Genomic DNA, 22,837 nt, shown 5'->3' on the forward strand with positions numbered 1-22,837 from the left:
TATGACTACTAGGGCCACTATGGGGGTCACTATTACTACTGTGGCCACTATGAGAATCACTATTACTTTACAGTCCTATAATTATAATTGTCCCTTTGAACCCAACCATAAGGCTGATGTGGCCCTCGGTGAAAATGATTTTGACACACCTGATCTAGGCAACATTTATTATAACATTATTTGTTCCCATTTGTCACTATAGCTATGGACAAATTTTCGGTTTTGTATACAAGTCTAGACATTAGACCCGTGCAAAATTTGTAGGCCTATTTTGATACATCCTTCTTTGTCCAAGCTTGTGATAGTAATTTTTGGATGCATTAAAGGGATTGTCTGGGTGTGAATCAAGTTTTCAATAATGAATACAGACCTGTTAAAACAATAAAAGCAAGGGTACTTACTAGAGATGAGCGAGCACGCTTTGTAAGATGAGTTACTTCAGCGAGCCTCACTCATCTCGAGTAACTGCCTTCTCCTGTGAGCGTGCTCAAGGGGGGCGGTGGGGGAGAGAGGAGGGGAGGGGAGAGTGAGAGAGATCTCTCTCTTTCCCCCCGCTTACCCCCGCCGCCCACCCGAGCATGCTCGGAGGAGAAGGCAGTTACTCGAGATGAGCGAGGCTTGTTCGAGTAACTCACCTTACCGAGCGTGCTCGCTCATCTCTAGTACTTACCTGTTCTCTGCCCCGACGATCCAGCGTTGAAGCCTATTGGCCCTCCTGGTCTTTGTTTCTAAACGGATGCCATCAGACTGCTGCAGCCCATCAGAGCCGCAGCAGTTAGGTCCGGTGCTACTGGCATCACCACTCAGATGCTGGGAGCCAAGATGCCAGGAGAATGGTATCTGACTACTGCGGCCTCTGATTGGGTGCAGCAGTCAGGTGGTAGCTATTGTAAAATAAAGACCGCAGGGCTGCAGCACTGGGCCAGAAGAAGGGTAGGTACCACTGCTTTTATTGTCTTAACAGGCCTGAATCTATTGGTAAAAACTTGAGTCACACCCAGAAAATCCGCTTCTAGGCCCCAAAACAAAATGAGTAACAGGACCCCCCACTATGAAGCTTTATTCATAGTACTGAGCTCCCTATATGGAGAAGACAGGCTTGATGGGCCCCCTGAGCCCGAGTGCAACCATATCCTCTGCATCCCCTATATTTACACCCCCGCCTTTAGGGGATCATATTCTTGTTCAAAACTGGATACATATGCGGTGAAAACCTACAGTAGTTCATTCGACTTTTTAGACTGTAGATCAAAGCTGCTATGACATTTCATATATATATCCCCTAATATCGCCATATATCCTCTGTCTGTACCCTCCCATAGAGCAATCTCTATAATTATCCCTTAAACTGCTTTTTGCATCCATCTGTCAGCCTTCTATAAGCTGACCCGTTCGTTCTCCTGACATCTCTGTTAAGGTTATATACACACGGGCGACTGCGGTTTTAGAAAGGGAAAAACTGACTTTTTTCCGTGCGATTTTCATGCGTTTGAGATGGATTTTTTGCCATTTTCACACATAATTTACACGCATTTTATGTGCGCTTTTCACTGTTCTCCCCTCCCTGTATTTTTTTTAATGCGGTCCCCATAGTAGCGTGTTAGAAACGCATTGCACTTGCACGCATATTGCTTGTTATGTGACCTGTTTTCTTTGCACTCCAACCATAGAAAATATTGGGCGATTCTTGAGGAACAATCACACAAAAAGTTGGGCTATCTGTCTAGGAGAAAAATTGCTCATGTGAATCAATTAACCCATTCAAATCTCAGCATCTGTCAGAACTCGCACAGGAAAACCCCCTTTATGAATACACCTTAGCAAAATTCTTGTATCCCTCATGCAGTAACAATTCTGCAGCATCTTTCCCTAGAACGCTGCTTTGTGCCATCCCTCTATTATCCTCCTTGGAGCTTGAGAAGGACAGAGGGGAACAACGTTATGAACATTGTAATCCAAAGCATTAAACAATTCAGCTGAACCAACAATTCTTATATTAGTTACATAAAGAGAAACAAATAGATTCAGGATGAGGGAAAAAGAGAGACTTCCAATGAAAGGGTTTCCTGTGATGGTAAAACATCAATCAGAAGAGCCTTCCATCTTTTGATAACTAACGAAGAAAAAAAAAGTTTCTTCTTAGTAGAGTTAATTAGGAATGGAAGGATAATTGAAGATCTTTTTGAAATTCTAGCTATTTACCCCAAAGATCAAACCATCTCTCAAAACTTCTGCCCCATCGAAATGTCATAATGTTGTTCCCCTCAGTCCTTCCCCACCCATTTTATTTTCTGTAACCTTTACAAAAAATATATTTAGATTAAAACATTCAGAACTGGATGTTACCATTCCCTTCGTTTTAACTGTCGCTTTTCAATATACAGGACTGTGCAAAAGTTTTAGGCAGGTGTCGAAAAAATGCTGCAAAGTGAGAAGAATGCTTTCAAAAATAGAAGTGTTAATAGTTTTTTTTTTGTCAGGCAACAAAATACAAATGAATGAACAAAAGAGAGATCTGAATTATATCATTATTTGGTGTGACCGCCCTTTGCTTTCAAAACGGCATCGATTCTTCAAGTACACTTGCACATAGATTTTGAAGGAACTCGGCAGGGAAGTTGTTCCGAACATCTTGGAGAACTAAGCACAGATCTTCTGTGGATGTCGGCTCACTCAAATGCTTCTGTCTCTTCAGGTAATCCCAGACAGACTCGATGATGTTGAGCTCAGAGCTCTGTGGGGCCGTATCAGCACTTCCAGGACTTCTTGTTCTTCTTTACGCTTTTTTGGTGACATTGGATGGGGGTCGTTGTCCTGCGGCAGAATAAATTCGCAACCTTCTATTTTTTTTTGAAGTCTTACTTGGCAGCATTTTTTCCACACCTGCTTAAAAATTTTGCAGAGTATTGTATATCTGTCCAAGTTAATATAGGTTACCTAAAAATGAAAGCATTATACACCACATTACCTCTATCGCATCACAAGCAGTATCACCATCGTACGCTGCTCTCTTCTATCTAACACACTTGCTATGCCTCCCTCCAGGATCACACCATCGAATACTACAGTCTAGATGGATCCATAGAGAACTACATTGTGTTGATTAGTCTTTGATGTACAACCTGATTGGGGAGATTAAGAGAGGACCATGTGACGAGGACAATGAACTTGCTCCTGTGTAATGTGTCTCTTCGTCCTGGGAAAAACATTAGGGATGAGATGGAGCGAGGGGTCAGATTTCTGATGTATGAGCATCTCTCATCCCTTCATTATGGGAAGGACAATATGGTAACAAGTATCCGGGCTGACCCTTAACCTGTGCTTTATCCTCTCCCTCCTAATTACTATTGTCTTATAATTGCCCTCACTGACAGAAGATGAGACTACATAATTACGCTACTCTCAGTTTTTTTTTTCACTCTTAGATAAGAGCTATGACATCTAACCTGAATGATACCTCAACCCCAAGAGCACATACAGTGCAACTGGCTTCACAGTCATATATTTTATGTTATCTTATTAGATATCTCTCTCATCAGATTACATACATTCATTACCTGTTATACTCTGCATCGACCTCGCTCTCGTAAGAACCCATGTGATGATCGGAAGTTGCAGAATTTCTGACGTGGCCAATAAAACTGTCCTCTAGGACTGTGCTGGTCATCCCTTCAATTCCTAGCAAGCTCTTCTTCAGGTTGTATTGGGCATATCCTCCATTCACTAAAACAGAATAAGAGCATATACTGTAGACACCCTGTCAATTTCAAAATGATGGCTTTATGGTGAATCAAGATAACATTGTAATCAAAAATGAAACAAATAGTAATTAAACAGTAGAATACACTCATTGCTACTCTTCTGTAATAAATGGAATGGGCGGACTACAACACCCAGAGAGGTTATCAAAACTGGGGTTATTTAGAAAAAAAAGACAGCTGAGGGGTGTCCTAATAACTAGGCATAAATATATCAGGGGACAATACAAGGATCTATTTATACCCAGGACTGTGACTGTAACAAGGGGGCGCCCCCAACGGCTAGAGGGAAGAAGGTATCTACACTGATACAGAACAGGGTTCTTTACTGTAAGAGCAGTGAGACTATGGAACTCTCTGCCTGAGGAAGCGGTGATGGCGAATTCAATAAAACAGTTGAAGATGGCCTGAACGCCTTTCTTGAGTGTTACAATATTACATTTTAAAGCAAAAAAAAAGATTTGGTGCTGTGTTAGCCAGTAGAGCAAAGTGTGAGTGTATTCAGTAAGAGAAACCAAGTAATCGTGTAGATATGATACCTTTTAATGGCTTACAAAAATACATGATGTTAATGCAAGCTTTCGGACCTCATAGGGTCCTTCATCAAGGCATTATGAAATAGATCCAAAGAGGCATGCATATATATACACACATACTTATGAGGGCTCGGTCAGACGGAAATAAACAACACAATGCATGCGCGGGCAAAAATCTGCACCTACCAAAGACAGAACAAATGGGTTGCAATGAATGTGGTCATGCGGATTTCGTTTTGCACGCGGCGCGTTTTTTTTCCGCGTGGAAAACCGTGCAGATCTCCGCTCGTCTGACCGAGCCCTGACAAGGCACATATATTGTGGGATTAATTTGCACTTAAAAGAATACTACAACAGAAATACAAACATAGATGTGAAGGTTTTATGGTCCCTGAATTAGTGTTAAGAGATCATCCGGTCAGAAGTGTTATCTGTGTTATAGATGTCTCATACTTCCCAGTCACACATGACTCCTTTTGAAGAATTTAACCCTCTGTTGAAAGTGTCAAAAGTTGTTCTAAATTTGTACTCCCAAATTCTTCTGTGGCTTTGTGATTTGAAATTGCCTAGCTATCTAGTGCTAGTTACGGACACAACTTGGAAGACATGAAAGTTATTATATTGAAAGGCAATTTCAAACTCAAATCTGATTTTAATTTTCTTTCAAGATCAGATCAATATTATTTTGATCAGTTATCACAGGGCCTCTGAAAGGTGCGGGGCCCATAGGCCGGTTCCTACTCTGCCTATTTGATAAGCTGGCACTGGTGGTAAAAAAGAAACTTACAGCTTATCTGACAAACAGAAAACCTTAAATAAGGGTGGTTTCACATCTGCATTAGAATCTGGACAGAGACTCCATCGCAGATCCGACACAAAATACCGGAAGAAAAAGCACTGCATGCAGCTCTTTTTCTGTTGGCAAAAATCCAGGCAGATGAGCGGAAAACAAACGGACCCCATTATAGTCAAATATAGTCATTCTTCGGGGATGAGTGAGACAAATATCAGCATTGTCCGATAGACACCCCCCCCCCCCCCTCATGACAGCGACTGGAGTAACAAGCATTTTCAATACTTAAAATGGCGACATCATGTTCCAAGAACAGCGTATAATCATCCGTTTGCTTCGCTTAAGTGGAACAACACCTATCGACATTCTTCGTCAGTTGAGTAAGACATGTGGTGAAGGTGTTGTGCATCCGTGTGTTCGACAGTTCTAAGAAGGCTGGATGTTGTGTGAGAATGAACCAAAGGAACCTCAGCCACGAACCAGCCCGTCTGACGACATGACTATGCGAGTGGAGTAGGTGTCTATGGAGAACTTCCGATGAATTGTGAAAGTTTTCTCCAGGCAGGTGCCACAAATCCATCAACAAAACTCTCCTGCTCATTGAGAGGCCCTTATTCAGAGATTTCTTCATGACAACAACTTTGAAGTAGTTCCTCATGCCACCTACTCACCTGATCTATAGCAAAAAAAAAGATCATTGAGCAGCACACAGGAATCCAAAAAGTTCTTCACATCTTACAATGTATCTTTATTATCTCCACATACAAAAATGACATTTCGACCACCAAACGTGGTCTTTACTCACCTGATCTAGTAAGTTTTGGCCCTTTCCCAACAATGAAGGACACTCTCTATAATTGCATATTTTCCAGTCTTACTGCTTTTACATCAGTGATTTTCCAGTGGGCAAAACAGATCCCTAAAGATTAGAGATGAACGAGCACCAAAATGCTCGGGTGCTCGTTACTCGGGACGAAATTATCGCGATGCTCGAGGGTTCGTTTCGAGTAACGAACCCCATTGAAGTCAATGGGCGACCCGAGCATTTTTGTATATCGCCGATGCTCGCTAAGGTTTTCATTTGTGAAAATCTGGGCAATTCAAGAAAGTGATGGGAACGACACAGAAACGGATAGGGCAGGCGAGGGGCTACATGTTGGGCTGCATCTCAAGTTCACAGGTCCCACTATTAAGCCACAATAGCAGCAAGAGTGCCCCCCCCAACAATTTTTACTTCTGAAAAACCCTCATTAGCATGGCATACCTTAGCTACGCACCACACTACCTCCAACAAAGCACAATCACTGCCTGCATGACACTCCGCTGCCACTTCTCCTGGGTTACATGCTTATAGCTGGTTCCACTGAAAGCAATGGGCTGCCGGCGTGCGCGGGATGAATTGTCAGGAAGGGCTTAAATATAGAAGCCCTTCCCTGCAATTCATCCAGAAATGTGTTAAAATAAAAAAAATGTATATACTTACCTTGTCCCGGCAGACGGAGTTCAGCGCGGCCGGCAGTGGGTGTGAAGGGGGTGTGAGTCAGACCTGCCTCACGCCAGCAGCCCATTGCTTTCAGTGGAACCTGCTGTATTGCCGGCTCCATTGAATTCAATGGGCAAACATCGTTCTTCTCTGCCACAGCTGTTACAGCTGTGGCAGAGAAGAATGATTTGTCTTCTATATGTTCTCAATGGGGTCGGCGCTGCTGCCGCCGGCCCCATTGAGCGCATATACAGAAGAGAACAGGAATCGCAGATCGCAGATAGGTGCGATCTGTGATTTCTGACTATGGCCTAAGAAGGACCGTTGGGGTTCTTGAAGCCTAAAATAACTCCTAACGCTCTCCCTATAGCAGCTCCGGCATCAGCAGCACTGTCCCTGATCTCTGTCAGAATGCATCTGTGGCGAGCCGCGGGCGGGCAGATTTTAATACTCGGGTGACACCTGATCTCGCCAGCCACTCACTGCAGGGGGGTGGTATAGGGCTTGAACGTCGCAGGGGGAAGTTGTAATGCCTTCCCTGTCTTTCTATTGTCCAGAAAAGCGCGCAAATTTCTCAGGGAAGAAAATGAAAGTGACTCGAACATCACGTGATGCTCATCTCGAGTAACGAGCATCTCGAACACGCTAATACTCGAACGAGTATCAAGCTCGGACGAGTACACTTGCTCATCTCTACTAAAGATGCATTTGTAGTGGCCATCGAATTATGAAGTCAACATTGTGAAAAATGTGTACGTCAAGAGGGAGATTATGTTGAGAAGTGACAATACTTTCAGCTTTCCTGGGGTAAGTAGTTTTTTAGAAACAAAATTGGAGACCTCAGAACTTGAATGTACCTCCTACTGGAAATGTATTAGTCTACTTCCTTCGCTCCTCTCCCCTGCATGTCTTACTTGTACGTATCATGCAAATAAAGTTGGGGTCACACTAGCAGCCGCCATCTTCATAGAGTAGAAGGTGCATACTTATAGTGGGAGTCTGAATTTCCGCGCTGTAGAGCACATATCTTTTTCTGATAACCCTTTCAGTGTTTCCCATACATCATAATGGACAAAGATGAATCTCTCCATATTCTGGACATATATCTGGTTTTAGCAATACATTAAAAATCCTTATAACAAAAATGCCAATTTGGCACCCAAAAATCTTTGTTTTACATTTTGGCATGTTCACAATTTATAGCTCAGTGGGAAAAAATAGGGTTTTACCCCTTTACGAAAGTATTTCTAAAATAATAAGCAGACATCTGTAAATGTTGAGCACATGGTTGGTACGTTATACGCAGCATACATTACTTTTTGATGTGGCACCAAAAGTATTAAGAAAGCTGCACAGCCTCATATGAAGGTCATCAGTTCTTTAGTTGAATCTGGCAGGGGATACATAATGAGAACATGAATGCTAACTTTTATTTGGAAAACTCTGCTGAGAAGACAATCCATCTTACTGATATGATGACAGGGCATGGAGCAAATAATAGTACAGTGGTTACTGGCAATGGATGCCCGCCGACTCCGCACCTAAGTGCAGCATTAAGAGAAGATGGCAATCTCTTAATATAAGTTCTGCCATGAAAGCTGCAAAGGATAGGGTTCAAATCACTACTAGAGATGAGCGAACCTACTCGTTTCGAGTAATTACTCGATCGAGCACCGCGATTTTCGAGTACTTCCGTACTCGGGTGAAAAGATTCGGGGGGCGCCGGGGGGCGGGGGGAGGCGTGGCGGAGCGGGGGGTAGCAGCGGGGAACAGAGGGGAGCCCTCTCTCTCCCTCTCCCCCCCACTCCCCGCTGCAACCCCCCACTCACCCACGGCGCCCCCCGAATCTTTTCGCCCGAGTACGGAAGTACTCGAAAATCGCGGCGCTCGGGCGAAAAAGAGGCGTGGACGAGTAGGTTCGCTCATCTCTAATCACTACTAAATAATAAAGACAACTCTACCAGTAAACCTAATAGAGTCATACTAGTCATATAGTATTAAAAAGATGGTGCCAAGACATAAAGTAATCCTGTATCAACAGAACATAGGCTACATGATCAGTATGGGTCAGACCATTGGGACCTCTACTGATCTAAGGATTGGGATCCCGAAGCTCTCCGCATTAATGGTCGTACATGCATGCTGTTGCTCCATTCATTTTAATAGGGGCACCGGAAATTGCAGAGTACAAGCATTGGGTAATCTCTGATGGTTTCATTGAAATAAACACGCAACACGTATTTGTGCCATCCGCTCCACTCATGCTGGGATTTTCAGGATCTCCATTCTAAGGATGGGGGAGGCTCCTATCGGTCGGATCCCCACCAGTCAGGAAGTAAGACTCTGTTTTTAATCAGTTTGTTCTTGGGAGATTGGAATAATAAGGTAGCCATGGCAGGCCATAGCTATATGCGACCCATGTGGTCGCACAGGGTGCCAGGCACCAGCTTGTAGGGGGAGCGCCATGCTAATGTAGGCTGGGGGCATTCACCCCCCTAAGTCCGCCTGGCTAGATGGTATTCTTTCTTCATGTGGCAGCATGTTGTGGAGCTACATGAATCATCCTTCTGCTAGCTCTGTCTCTTCCCCTGTGATGTTCCAAGATGTCGTTGTCAGCCCACTGGTGCCCTGCAACACAATCACGTAGTCCTTCTACTGTATTTATACTATGAGCTTGGTTCTGGTGCTGCATTTATGTACTGAGTTTGGTTCTGGTACTGTATCTACCGTATGTACTGAGGTTAGTTCATGCTGTATTTATGCTATGAGATTGGTTCTGGTACAGTATTGTCACTGAGCTGTCCTGGTGTAAGTATACTGCTATCTTGATGCTTTCTGCATGCGCAAAATATAGGCAGACTGCCTATCAGCGCAATATATATATTCAGTTTAAACAGCAATCGTTGAGTCCCTCTCATTCGCTTATACAGAAGAGCCAACTATGTATCTGCCCATCTAAACAGACTGCATGAGAGCGAACAAGTTAGTGGTGACGTCTCTCGCTCGTTCAACGGTGAATTGGCTCGCCTATAAGGACCGTTACATATAAATTTAGGAAATCTGTGTCCCGTGAGTTCGAACAGAGCACATTAGCTGCTATAACTAAAGGTCAACCTGGGCATCTGGAGCTGCACCCCTAATCTCATACTTGGTGCCTACATGTATTGAAAGGCAGCAGTATGAGATGCAGTTTAATTCTCTGGTTTATTGAGGGTTAGTTAGGCCACTCTATGGCAATATCTTTAAGAAACTTTATGACAAAGGTATGTGATACTATAGTATGATGTCGCTCCGAGTTTAGGACCACAACATGAATCTCTTCAAAGAAGCAGCCTATGTGTATTGCAGCCACAATATAGGCGTTAGTCAAAACAAATATTCCAGCGGAGCCTGAAGATCATCGTCCCGGGTTATCTTACCGCACTATATAAAATCCATTATTGCTATATTAGAAGATACAGTCAGGATGAAACCATTTCGGGAAGGTCTCCAGCGTGAACTGATCGGCTCTGTGTGCCATCTAATGTGCTCTAGATCATGTTAAGAAAACTGTATGAATCCTTTATCTGTGCCAGGAAGACTGTCCAGGATCACAATATGTTTTTTGGCGCCTTCAACAAAGTGAAAGAATAACATCATCCAATTATTAATTTATTTTTATTAATTTGGCCTAAAATTTTATGCGCTTGTAAAGCTGGAAGTCATCCTTAATATTGGGTGGGGACAGAAGAATGAGGACTCCTTGAGGTACACTCTGAAAAGGAAACTTTTATATGTCTCATTATTAATAAATATGTTTGGCAATCCAAAAACACCCTTTCACCCCCACGACCCCATTCTTCAATTTACAATAATTAGTATTTAAGAACTAATTTCGATGAAATTACCAAAATCTATTTTTCTAGGGACCAATTTAGTTCTGAAGTGACTTTGAGGGGCCTACAGTCTAGAAACCTCCTTCAATCATCTCATTTGAAAATGTGCTCCCCTCAAAAGTTTCAAAACGGTATTTACAAGTTCTGTTAACTCTTTAAATGTTTCACAGGAACTAAAGTGAAGTGGAGAATAAATTAGAAAATGTAATTTTTTTGCAGATTTTCGATTTCAACCATTTTGTTCTGTAACACAACAAAATAAACAAAACTTTCAAGATTTATTACCCTGAATCTGCAGTTTTCATAGATATCCCACATGTGGCCTTAGTGTGTAATATGACTCACACACGGGTCTCAGAAGTGAAGGAGCAGCTTGTGGATTTTGGCACCTCCCTTTTATTGGGCTCATTTTTTATTGCCACATTCAGTGGATCGCCATTTTTTTATTTTTCCATGTACAACGCTACGTGAGCGCTTTTTCTTTAAGGGATATACTGACTTTTTCACTAGTACCAATTTCGCAGGCAGACAAAATTTTTGATGGCTTTTGATTGCACGTTTAGACGACGGACTATTCAAAAACCGTAATTCTGCCATTGTTGTTTTTTTTTTAAATCCCATTTACCATGTAGTATAAGTTATATGCTATCCTTATTCCGCAGAGCAGTGCGGTTGTGGCAATGCCAAATTTTGTATTTTATTTTTTTCACTTTTTTTTACTACTTTTGCACAATAAAAGCATGTTTCATACAGTTTCTTTTCTTGTTATGCCATATTCAGAAACTCAAAACTTTTTAATTTTTTCATTTGCAAAGCTGTTTAGGGCTCGTTTTTTTGCAGAATGACTTGGTGTGTTCATCGGTTCCATTTTGGAGTGCTTGTGACTTTTTGATTATTTTTTACTACGTGTTCTGGGTGTGAAAGCGTACAAAAATCCACCGCTCAGATATTATTGTTTTTTTTTCTTCGATTGCTGTTGATTGTGATATGTTATGCTAATTCCGCGTGTAATTATGAATTCAGTGGTACTAAATGTATTTATTTTGCTTTAGATCTTACTACTTTGGGCCAATAAAATAATTTTTTTATAAAAAAGTTTTTTGCATTGCCCTATTCAGAAGAGACATAACTTTTTTCCATTTGCAGAGCTGTAAAGGGGTTCGATTTTTGCAGGATGATTTGACATTTTCACTAAAACCATTTTGGGGTGCATATGATTTCTTGATTGCTTTTTATTTCATTTTTTGTGTTGCAAAATGACCAAAAACAGCAATTTTTAAACTGTCTTTTTTAAAAAAAACTGTTTTCACTGTATGGGATAAATTATATAATAAGTTTATAGCGAAAGTCATTAAGGATACATCGATACCAAATTTGGGTGGGGGGTATTTGCATTTTTCCAAATAAAAATATGAGTTTTATGGGAAAAATGTAGCTTTTTGCATTTAATTTTCAGGGAAAGTGGTTTGGACATGAAAAACTGTTTTTCATCACTTCTTTTTATCACCACATTATTAGTCCCACAAGGGGACTTGAAGAGGCGATCGTTTGATCACTTAGATAATACACTGTACTGCTTAGTAGTACAGTTTATTGTCTGCCATTGTCATCTCTGACAGTAACATATTTTACTGTCCATGATGACAGTGACCCTAAAATGCCACTCTCAATGGCAGACCTGGGGGTCATGATTTCACCCCTGATTGCCATGGCAACCATTGCTACCCCATAATGAGATTGCGGAAATGCAGAAGGGGTGAAGGAGGGAGTTCCGCTCCTCTCCAAACCCTCTAGATGCAACTGTCTGCATAGACAGCAACATCTAAAGGGTTTAATCACTGGGATCGAAGCTAAATTCCATCCCAGTGGTTGCAGTGGGACTTTGGCTGTAATTTACAGTCGCAATCCTGCTCTGATTACCTCAGCTCAGCTTCTAAGTCCCACGGTAATCAGACCCATACATGGCGAGATGCAGGAACTACTGGTATGCTGCACCGTATAATATACGACACATGCTGGCAGGGGGTTAAAAATATTACTACAATAACATGCATAAAAACCCTACTGCAGACTTTGTCACAAATGATACAGCAGTGGCACCGTCCCGAACTCCTGGCATCCAGGAAGTGAGGCACGATGCTAGGAGTTTAGAAGGCGACACAGTGGCCTCTGATTGGTTGCAGTCGTTAACCTAACGTCCGGTGGTGGAGGACAGGGACAGGGCAGTGGAAGCCAGATAGCCATGCCCCGGGAGGATGAAAACAGTTGAATATGCTTTATTTTATTTTAAATCAGGCCGAGCCCTTAACATTTTTTATCTTGAAACCATACAATCCCTTTAAGGACGGCTCTACTCAACTTAAAGCAGCACAACTGTAACTTCACACAGGTCAACTTTATCTTGCAGTTTACAGTGCAGCACTTGAACCTTTCAGTTTACTAAGGAAGAAAGATTATTCTCTATCATGTGGCTTAACTTCGAAGAACCCGTTGGCCTTGATGCTAAAATCTCCATCAGTCAACTCACTCCACTGGACTGGGATGAACAGATCAATCTGTAGGCCTCAGGGCTGTCAGCCTCTCGTCGTCTGCTGGTCACTCAACCCTGGGATGGCGTTTCCACACCTTACACTGACCCAGCACTCGGTTCCAAACTGTAACAGTCTCGCTCTCACCATTCTGCAGCTTCTTTTTCCAGTGACATCACTAGTTGTGCAGCAACACTGGGACACCTTGGATGCTCTGGTCTCTCCCTAGCCCACTGACAGTCTCATGGTGGTGCCACTTGACTCCCCATCGCTTTGTCTCTGCCTACAGCCCACCAGCGCACTCCACTCTAACCTCTGGTAACTGAAACAGTCTGACCATAGTCACTATACTAGCACCAAACTCTCTCCTGGCCCTCACTAACCAACATTCGGGTGGAATGCTCAGTGCCAGAGAGCTCACCATCACATCATTGTTGGCCACCCGTGAAACTTGGGATACTGGCAGTGTCTGCCGGTACAACTAATAGCCCTTTACAAGAGTAAATGACAATGTACAGAAACATAAAGCATACAACATGGCAGCAATAAAGTTTTAGAGTGAAACAAACAATTTTAATGTAAAGAGAGAATATAAGAACTACCACCCCCCCCCCCCCCCTTCCCCAAGACCACATCTTCCATTGTACTCTAGTATAAAGGGGCTCGGTGCATTCCAGAAAACCAACTCCTTTGGCATCTCTTGCCTTCACTCAGGAGATTCCTTGGGCTGTGGACCATAATGGTACATTCAATTTGATTATTCAAAGGATAGCTGGAGCGATGATACCATTCCTTGCAGGTCCCTCTTGGTACCAGCAGGAAACCGGCCAGATAAAATATTGAGGATGAAAATAGAAGCCTGAACTTTCAGTTTCTGCCTGAAGTTACATTTTACTTACTTAGCAATATAAAATATATTTATTAAAGCAATATGTACAAAATAAACAGCTTTATGAAATGTCCTCTACTTATTACATTTTAATTAAAATATGTGGCTTGCCTACAAGACTTTAGAACTTGGGGTTTCGAACTATCGGTCTGCCAACTTTTTTATTGCAAAACCACCTCTCTGTGTGCTACTGCTACATAACCTTGTTGTCCCTCTGGAAGACATTAGATACTACAAGGGTGAATCGAAAAACTAATGCCTCCATGTCTGTAACGTTTTATCCATTCGAGTGATTGTGAATGGCGATGAACGATGTTATATAGGTGTCCGGACTCAACTAATGGATGCTTTTCTCTTTCAGACTGAGTGATTAGAACCATGAATCTGAGGCTAAAACAGAGCTGTCATTGAATTTCTGGGGTGTGCCCTTAATAAAATGCATAATCGGCTAAAAAAAATGTTTATGGGGACACATGTAATGCATCAGCAACATCCTGAACTATGCTATGTCTGTCGCCTCGAGTCAACTCATCAGCACATGGCTGGTTTTCATCGGTGACTAATACTGATGGATGCCACTCCTCGCCTCACTTTGTCCTGATTGAAACTTCTTTGCCCAATGCTGCACATTGCTATTGTCAATTGCAGCGTCCCAATAAACATTTTTCAGCCAATTCTGGATTTCCTTGGGTCCACAAGTGTTCTGTTAGAAACTCGAAAATTCAATGACAACCACTGACACTTGAATAGATAAAAAAAGCTTCAGACACGGAGGCATTACTTTTTGATTCACCCTCGTATATATTGAGTGCCAGTAATGTATAACCTCCAAGTTGTAAATAACCGTAGTTATGCACCTAAGTTGGTTAAGCCATACTGAACCTCTGCCATATCTCCAATCTCTTACTGAAGCATCAAAAAGTTTTCACTAGGCTTGTTATGGAAAGCGGCAGAGAAAGTATTTAGCATACTCCATCAGATTGTCAGGTTGCTGGGATCTGTTTTACTACAGGGTTCCAGGAGCACACCTTCAGGTGAGGAATAATTGAGCTGGCTGGGTGTGGAGTTCCTCCTGTCAGCCAATCCCCATGGGTCTGCTGCTTATATATTCACCAGCCCCTCTGCAAGAGGAAGCTGGTATCCTTTCACTCTAGGGTTTGTAACCTTGCATGCCTGTATATGTGTTAGGTGTATGAACGGTGTCTTGTCCAGTGTCTGTGCAGGTGTCCAGACATCAGGTGTGGAAGTCCTATTCAGTGTTTGTTCTGTCTTGCATGTTAGCCCTAGTGTGTTGGAGTGTGAACTGTGTCCTGTGCTGCTGGATCATGTATCATTTCTAGGCTAGTGTGGCCCTTAGGTTCCAGCGCAGGGCCGCCTTTATCGAGTCGATCGCTCTGTTTGCAGGCAGGGTTCTGTTTCATGTTGTCTTGTTAGAGTAGGGACCGTGAGACATGAGGACCCTTGAAGGTGGGCTCGCGGCTTAACTACATTAGACAATGCACAAACTAATTCCTCGTATTTATTACAGCAATTCCATCTGCTTATGCATGAAATGAGTGGTTGGCCGTTTGTCCTATGTTTTGTCTGTCCATGAGTCCAGTATACAGTTCACTATCCCTTAAGTGTTCCAGTTGCGCGTCCTGTGGCAACGCATTACCACTTCCGCATCCATGCTGCGGTGAGATGCGCCTAGCGGACGTAATACAGATGTTGTAAAATGGAGGTATTCAACCCTATAAGCATTGTTCTTTGAGTAAAGTCATTTATGATCTGTTTTGTCATAGGGAAACATTGCTGTGTGTAAATTTACCATAACTTGTGCACAATTGTAAGTCACCGTGTAGCCTGTTTTTTCTGGAACTTAATTTTTTCTGTATGGCTGAGGAATGTTGTAAAAGAAAGAAAAAAGTCATACTCAACTTCTTTAGTGGCCCAACTGTCCATTGCTGGAGCCCATGTCGCATCCAACCCAGAATAAGCTGGCTGTGGTTACATACTGTTCAGCCAATCACAAGCTGTAGTGGCAGAATCACTGCTGAAGCCTGGCTGATTGGTTACGTGTTCTGTGAATGACATATAATCGTAGCCAGCTTCTTCTAGGTTCGGTGCGGTGGGGACCAGGACTCCAACGCTGGATGTGGAGCTACTGGAGGTGAGTAGAACTGTTTTCGATCTTTCACAAAATTCCTCGGCAATGCAGATTTCTGCAACATTTTTATAGATGATTCTGTCATGTGACAACAGTTATGAAACGAAAGCCAGTATGTAATGACTAAATAAAAGAACCAAATAATAACAGACACCTAATTGTTGCCGTCTGCACAGCCAGTAAAAACTGCAAAAGAGTTGCGCACAGTATATGATCCCGCGTGATCAATTTTCTTTGCAGAATTTTGAAAAACAATTGTTTCCAAGCAAAGGAAATTAGTATAGAAGTTGTATTTAATTTTCTTAGTTGGTTTACGTGTTTTATTGTTACAGCATTCAATCAACTACTGGGCGAGGAAATACATATATGGCAATGCGCATAAACATTTGTCATACTAGGAGCAAGGATATTTCCCTTTGCTGAAAATAACTTTCTATGTCCGTTTTATGTCCCTTTTGAGACTCTAGTCCTTAAAGGGTTAAAACATTATTGAAACTGGTTTCCGCATTACTGTATTATTTAATTGTAGGATTTAGTTAGCCGTAGTTTAGATTACTCGTTTCCATTCCTTTGTTGGTAAATAAATGTTGCATATTTTTGTAACTCCTTCTGCTGCACCGTACTCTGTACCTGCATCGTGACTTCACCTACCGGGGCAGCCTATCTAAATACAATGAATAGAGTTAACTGGCTACTAGAGATAAGCGAGCATACTCGCTGCCCGCTCATCTTTAGAGATTCGGGTGCCGGCAGGGGGCAGGGAGCGGCGGGGGAGAGCGGGGAGGAACAGAGGGGAGATCTCTCTCACCCTCTCTCCTCCCCCCCCCCCCCCCCCCCGCTACCCCTTGCTCACCGCCGCAACTCACCTGTCAACCGCGCCGGCAGCTGAATCTTTAGAGACGAGCGAGCAGGTACTCGAATAAGGCACTACTCGCTCGAGTAGTTTGCCTTATCGAGTATGCTCGCTCATCTCTACTGGCTACCCAACTGTTCCACGTTCCCCTGCCAGCCACCCTCCCCCTGTCATAACAATAGGGATATTATACAGGTATACATCAAAATATTTTTTACCGCGACTGTCAGATAAGAATATACAGTCAGATTCTGGCAGTTTGGCATTTATCTCTGGCACAAAATAATCAAATCTGGAATCTTTTCAGACCAGTAGCAGAATGCAGAACAGAGAAAGTCAATTAGGACAGTGATAATATATTTTATATCTGGACTTAATAAATACATTGCCATACTATGTTTAATTTACTATGACCAACCTATAATCCAGAGTATTTGATCATCTGTCATTCATCACCATTATTTAAAAAAATTGCCTTATATATACAGTTATGGCTACTGAACAGTTAGGACCATACTTTTATCTTAAGATTCGCAAGAATACTGAGAAAGGCTTTCCAAGCCATAACTATTGATCACCTATCCCAGGATAGTTAATCAATAGTTGATCGGTGGGGTCTTCTGATCAAGGCTGGAAGCTGACAGTTCCTAAATGGGAGCAGCGCATGCATTACTATCCTGGATGGCTACAATGTGGACAGATCCGTCTGCTTCCGAGTGTCAGATTCCGGATGATCATCTATTGATGAGATAGGTCATCAGTAGAGATGAGCGAACCTACTCGGCCACGCCCCTTTTTCGCCCGAGCGCCGCGATTTACGAGTACTTCCGTACTCGGGCGAAAAGATTCGGGGGGCGCCGTGGGTGAGTGGGGGGTTGCAGTGGGGAGTGGGGGGGAGAGGGACAGGGAGAGAGAGAGGGCTCCCCCCTGTTCCCCGCTGCTACCCCCCGCTCCGCCACGCCTCCCCCCGCCCCCTGGCGCCCCCCGAATCTTTTCACCCGAGTACGGAAGTACTCGAAAATCGCGGTGCTCGATCGAGTAATTACTCGAAACGAGTAGGTTCGCTCATCTCTAGTCATCAGTAGTAAAGTCCTAGACAACCCCTTGAAGGTATGAGGAGTAATAGCTTATCTTATGTCAGTCATCTCAACAATATGCAATATGCATTAGGTATCCAATAGAGATGAGCGAGCATACTCGCTAAGGACAATTGCTCAATCGAGCATTGTCCTTAGCGAGTACCTGCCCGCTCGGAAGAAAAGGTTTGGCTGCCGGCGCGGGTGACAGGTGAGTTGCGGCAGTGAGCAGGGGGAGCGGGGGGGGGGGGGGGGGAGAGGGAGAGAGAAATCTCCCCTCCGTTCCTCCCCGCTCTCCCCCATCGCTCCCTGCTCGCCGCCGGCAGCCGAATCTTTTCTTCCGAGCGGGCAGGTACTCGCTAAGGGCAATGCTCGCTCATCTCTAGTATCCAACCCTACTGGTTTCATAATATCACCGTACGTCATTACCTGGAACAGGCGACAATCGTAAGTTTGTTTCTTCTTTTCAATTCATAGAAAATCTTGTATAATGATTCCAAGCAAACCTTCTAACCAGAGCACAGAGGCAATAAGAGTTTTTCACGTCAAAGAGAGCATGAAATAGGAAGCAGATGTGTCAGGCCGATCACTCCACAGCTATGTTTCCAGGGTATAATATGGCTAGAAGACATGTCAAACAGCTGAAAGCGGCCGTCCACTATTGCCAAACCACAACACCAATGAAGTTTAAGATGAGCTCCGACAGTATCAGACGCACAAGAAAAGAAAATCACTCGCTCTTCCTTTGTGGTTGCTTTATACCTTGAGTAATCAAACACATACAGACAGCCAACCGACCACGTAATGGTAATCACTAATACCCCACGCAAGCAATGTAAATGTTACCTTTATTAGGGTATGTTCACACATGGCATATAGGATGTGGATTTTCCACCACCGATTTGCATGCAGAAAATCTCTAGTGTATTACAGTAACCAAAAAAGTGGATGAGATTTAACCAAATTTCAACCACACACTGCGTAAAAAATCCGCACAGTGAAGTGACTTGCAGTATAGATGTTTAATCTGCAACATGTTAATTAAGCCCCCAATGTCTACAGGCAGGTTTGGTTTGCGGAATCCGCAAATCAAGCCGCCCATAGGGAAGCATGGGTGTCCGCAAAGGAATTAGAGCATGCGGATTAAATTAGCGGATATTTCGATGCAGAAATCAAATCGCAGTATGCGCCATATACCGTAAGTGTGGATCCCAGCTTCCATTCCAGTTATTGGAAGCTGTCTGATCCGCAATTGAATTATGGACGGGCCGTGGATTCCACAGAAAAGTAGGAGTTAAAAAAAAGTACGCACGCATCTGCAGACCAGAAAATAGAAGACCAGGACAGGTACGCAGTGTCCTCAGTCGTGGGCAGGGTCGGACTCCACTGTGGGCTCCTGCATGGAGAATCCGATCCGCCCATTGACATTGAGTCTCAAGGTGTATTTACAAGTGCAAGTGTGATATCAGTCCAAGTTTATCACACTTGTGTCACAGATATGGGGTTTAGGGCTCCCACCCACTAGCGTTTTTTTCTCCACTGCGCTGCGAGAGTAAGTGAAAACTCTTGCAGAGCAGTGCGAGAAAATCGCTGCGATATCGCTGCGACAGTCTTTTCAATGGGGCCAGCGGCAGCAGCGCTAGCCCCATTGAAAAGATATGGAGAATGCCGCGGACTTCTGCCACAGCTGTCACAGCTGTGGCAGAAGTCAGCGGCATGCTATCCCATGGCAGATAGCTCTTAGCTATTCATTCATGAATAGCAATATCTTAGCTATTCATGAATGAATAGCTAAGAGCTATCTGTCATTGGCTGAGCGCTCAGCCAATAGCTAAGCAGTAGCTGCTATTGGCTGAGCCCTCAGCCAATCTGCACAGCCCTTTCGGTAGGCGAGGATTTTTAAATCCCAGTCTGCTGAAAGAGTTCAGTAGCAGTGCCGGAGGACGCGGCTGACAGCAGGAGAGGTGAGTAACTTTTTTATTATTTTTTTAACCACTTTTTTATGATTATCGGGGAAGGGCTTATATTTCAAGCCCTTCTCCGATAATCATTCTGCGGGGCTTGTCAGAAACCACTGCTTTCAATGGGATCGACCGATCCCTATTGAAAGCAATCGGATAGCATGCCGCTGACTTCTGCCCCCGGTCCCCACGGGGATGAAGGAAACTCCTGCCACAGCTGTGACAGCTGTGGCAGAAGTCCGCGGCATTCTCCATATCTTTTCAATGGGGCTAGCGCTGCTGCCGCTGGCCCCATTGAAAAGACTGGCGATGTCGCAGCGATATCCCAGCGATTTTGGGATATCTGCCTGCGTTTTTCTCGCACTGCGATGCGAGACTTTAACTTTAGAATCGCATCGCAGTGGAGAAAAAAACGCCAGTGGGTGGGAGCCCTTACGGGTCTGACAATCACTAACCTGTGACGTTCGGCACCCAGGCGAAGCGCGCAGGCTTGACTTATCTCTAGCTTCCTGGATCCTGCACTCTTGCAAGATGAAGCCCAAATCACACCCTGCATGGCCTAGGATGCCCCAACACCGCTCGCTGCCACCACTAACCGTTTCCGACAGGTAGGTCAGCCACCTTGGTTTCCACCAGCCGACACATGACTAACACACTTCGGGGATTATGGATCACTTAAAGCGTACAAGGACGACTAATAAAGTTTTAAGCTTCATTCTAAAAATGGTCAGCAGTGCTTAGATAAAAATATACAAAAGGAGAAACTTACAAAAAGGGGAAGGAGCATGCAAATACATACAAACAGTATGAAAACAAAAGGAGATAAAATAATAGAAAATATCAGTCTATGAAGTTGTTTCAAATAGTCCTGGGGCGAGGAGTGCACGAGGGAACAGCCTGCATAAGAAGCCAGGGTCTGACAACTTGGGGAGGAGACCCCCTTAGTCTTCAAGCCTTCTTTGCGTCACACCTCCACCGTCCTTCTTTTTTTACATCATCGATGGACCGGCTTAATATATGCATAGATCTTCCAGATAGACCTCAATTCAACATTTCAGCAATATTTCCCCAGGAGGACTTTAAATAAGGGTGCTATAACAGCCATGTTTTATATCATGAATTTATCTACTCGTGGATACTAATCATGATATGCGATGGATGATAAGCTTCGCAGATATGCGATTCTGTGGGTTCCGAGGAGTCGCACCGCGTCCGGAGCAAATGCACTGGATCCACAGAGCACTTATAGTTCCGAAAATATAACTGCTATTGGGCTGGGATATTTAAATAATCCATAATCCCCATTATTAATTCATTCTCTTATTATTACAGTATGTTGGCTAAAGGCCCATTTAGACACAACAATTGTCGCTTAAAAGATGTCTTTCGAGCGACTTTTGAGCGATACTCCTTGTGTCATTTACAGCGCAGGATGATCGCTCAAATGTTGAGCGATCACCTGGCGCTCCGAGTGGAGGATGCAGAAGACAAGTGGAGCCGCTTGTCTTCTGCATCCAGCTGTTCTCTGCTCGGATCGCCTGGCTGTTATACAGCTGAGCGCTCCGAGCAGAGGATGCAGAAGACAAGCAGGGTGGTGCCGCTTGTCTTCTGCATCCAGCTGTTCTCTGCTCGGATCGCCTGGCTCTTATACAGCCGAGCGCTCCGAGCAGAGGATGCAGAAGACAAGCAGGGTGGCGCCGCTTGTCTTCTGCATCCAGCTGTTCCCCACTCGGAGCGCCCGGCTGTTATGCAGCCGAGCAGTCAGAGTGGAGGATGCAAAAGACAAGCGTGGTGGCCCTGCTTGTCTTCTGCATCCAGCTATTCTCTGCTCGGTGTGCCCGAGCGCTCCGAGCGGGGTATGGAGAACACAACTGGACCGCTCTGTTCTTCATACCCAGCCTGTCACCAGGGAGCAAGATACAGCTGAAACAATAGTATCAGCTGTATCCCGCTGTGAATTCCTGATAACTGATCGCTGATCTTCAGCACGATGGCTTAATGAAAACTGCACAATGTCAGTGCAGTTAGACACAACAATTATCGCTCCAAAGCCGTCTTTGGCTAATTTTGAGCGATAATCGTTGTGTCTAAATGGCCCTTAAGTGCTGCAATGTCTGGGTTATGTATATTGGGCACAGGATGGGAGACAAATGGTTGGGGATATAACAATTGACCTTCCCTTGTAACTTGGTAACTTCATTAACTTCACAACAAAGGGTTGCCTTGCTGGTCCCAGAAAGAGCAAATGACATCAAAGACCCCTCTGGTGCAGGTGGGAACTGCAGCGGGATGAATATTGATGAGCTCTGCTTGGCAGAAAATACACTTAACCATCTGTCTAGGTCAACAGGAAGGTGGCAGATTGATGCAGAAAGATGGCTGACGATCTACCAGTATCATCATTACATCACAGTAAGCCTGCAAATTTTTTCTGCAAGTGTGATACATTTTGTAAGAAAAACCCATCACATTGCATCGCCGTACATGAGATTTTCATACATGTGAAAAAAAATGGCATATTGTTCCAAAACGTATAATGGTAAAAAGCGCATCGCACTTGCATGCACGCCACATGTCATGGGCAATGGGATTTTTTTTTCTCACGCTCATAGAAAATAATGAGTGATATCGCCTAAACATAGGACATGCTGCAATTTTTCTATAATAATGGGTTATTTTCTCGTGACTTCTGTCCTTATTGCAATCACACAGAGCCCAAGCCAGGAAATTGCCCATGTAAATACATCATAAGGGGACATGCATATGGACAATTTTTCTGTCCGTTTTTTGGACTAGTTTGCATGTAAGATTCATGAAGCCCATAATGGATGATGAAAAGAATACAGGTAACTGATACTTGGCAAGCAGACTTAGATGTACTATATTCAAAGGTTATCTAATAGTGACGATTCATTATATTATTAGGTGAAAGATTG

General features: G+C 43.6%; 1 protein-coding gene across 2 annotated transcripts in view; it reads right to left on the reverse strand.

Moving 5' to 3' along the window:
• Positions 1–22,837, reverse strand: part of GLIS1 (GLIS family zinc finger 1) — a 167,307-nt gene that overhangs the window by 52,043 nt on the left and 92,427 nt on the right. For both annotated transcript variants that reach the window (XM_066597524.1, XM_066597526.1), the window contains exon 2: positions 3,558–3,723. In XM_066597524.1, the coding sequence (XP_066453621.1) occupies positions 3,558–3,723 (166 nt within the window). The remainder of the gene's footprint in view (positions 1–3,557; positions 3,724–22,837) is intronic.

Source organism: Eleutherodactylus coqui, chromosome 3 (genome assembly GCF_035609145.1).
Source record: "Eleutherodactylus coqui strain aEleCoq1 chromosome 3, aEleCoq1.hap1, whole genome shotgun sequence".
Classification (NCBI taxonomy): domain Eukaryota; kingdom Metazoa; phylum Chordata; class Amphibia; order Anura; family Eleutherodactylidae; genus Eleutherodactylus; species Eleutherodactylus coqui.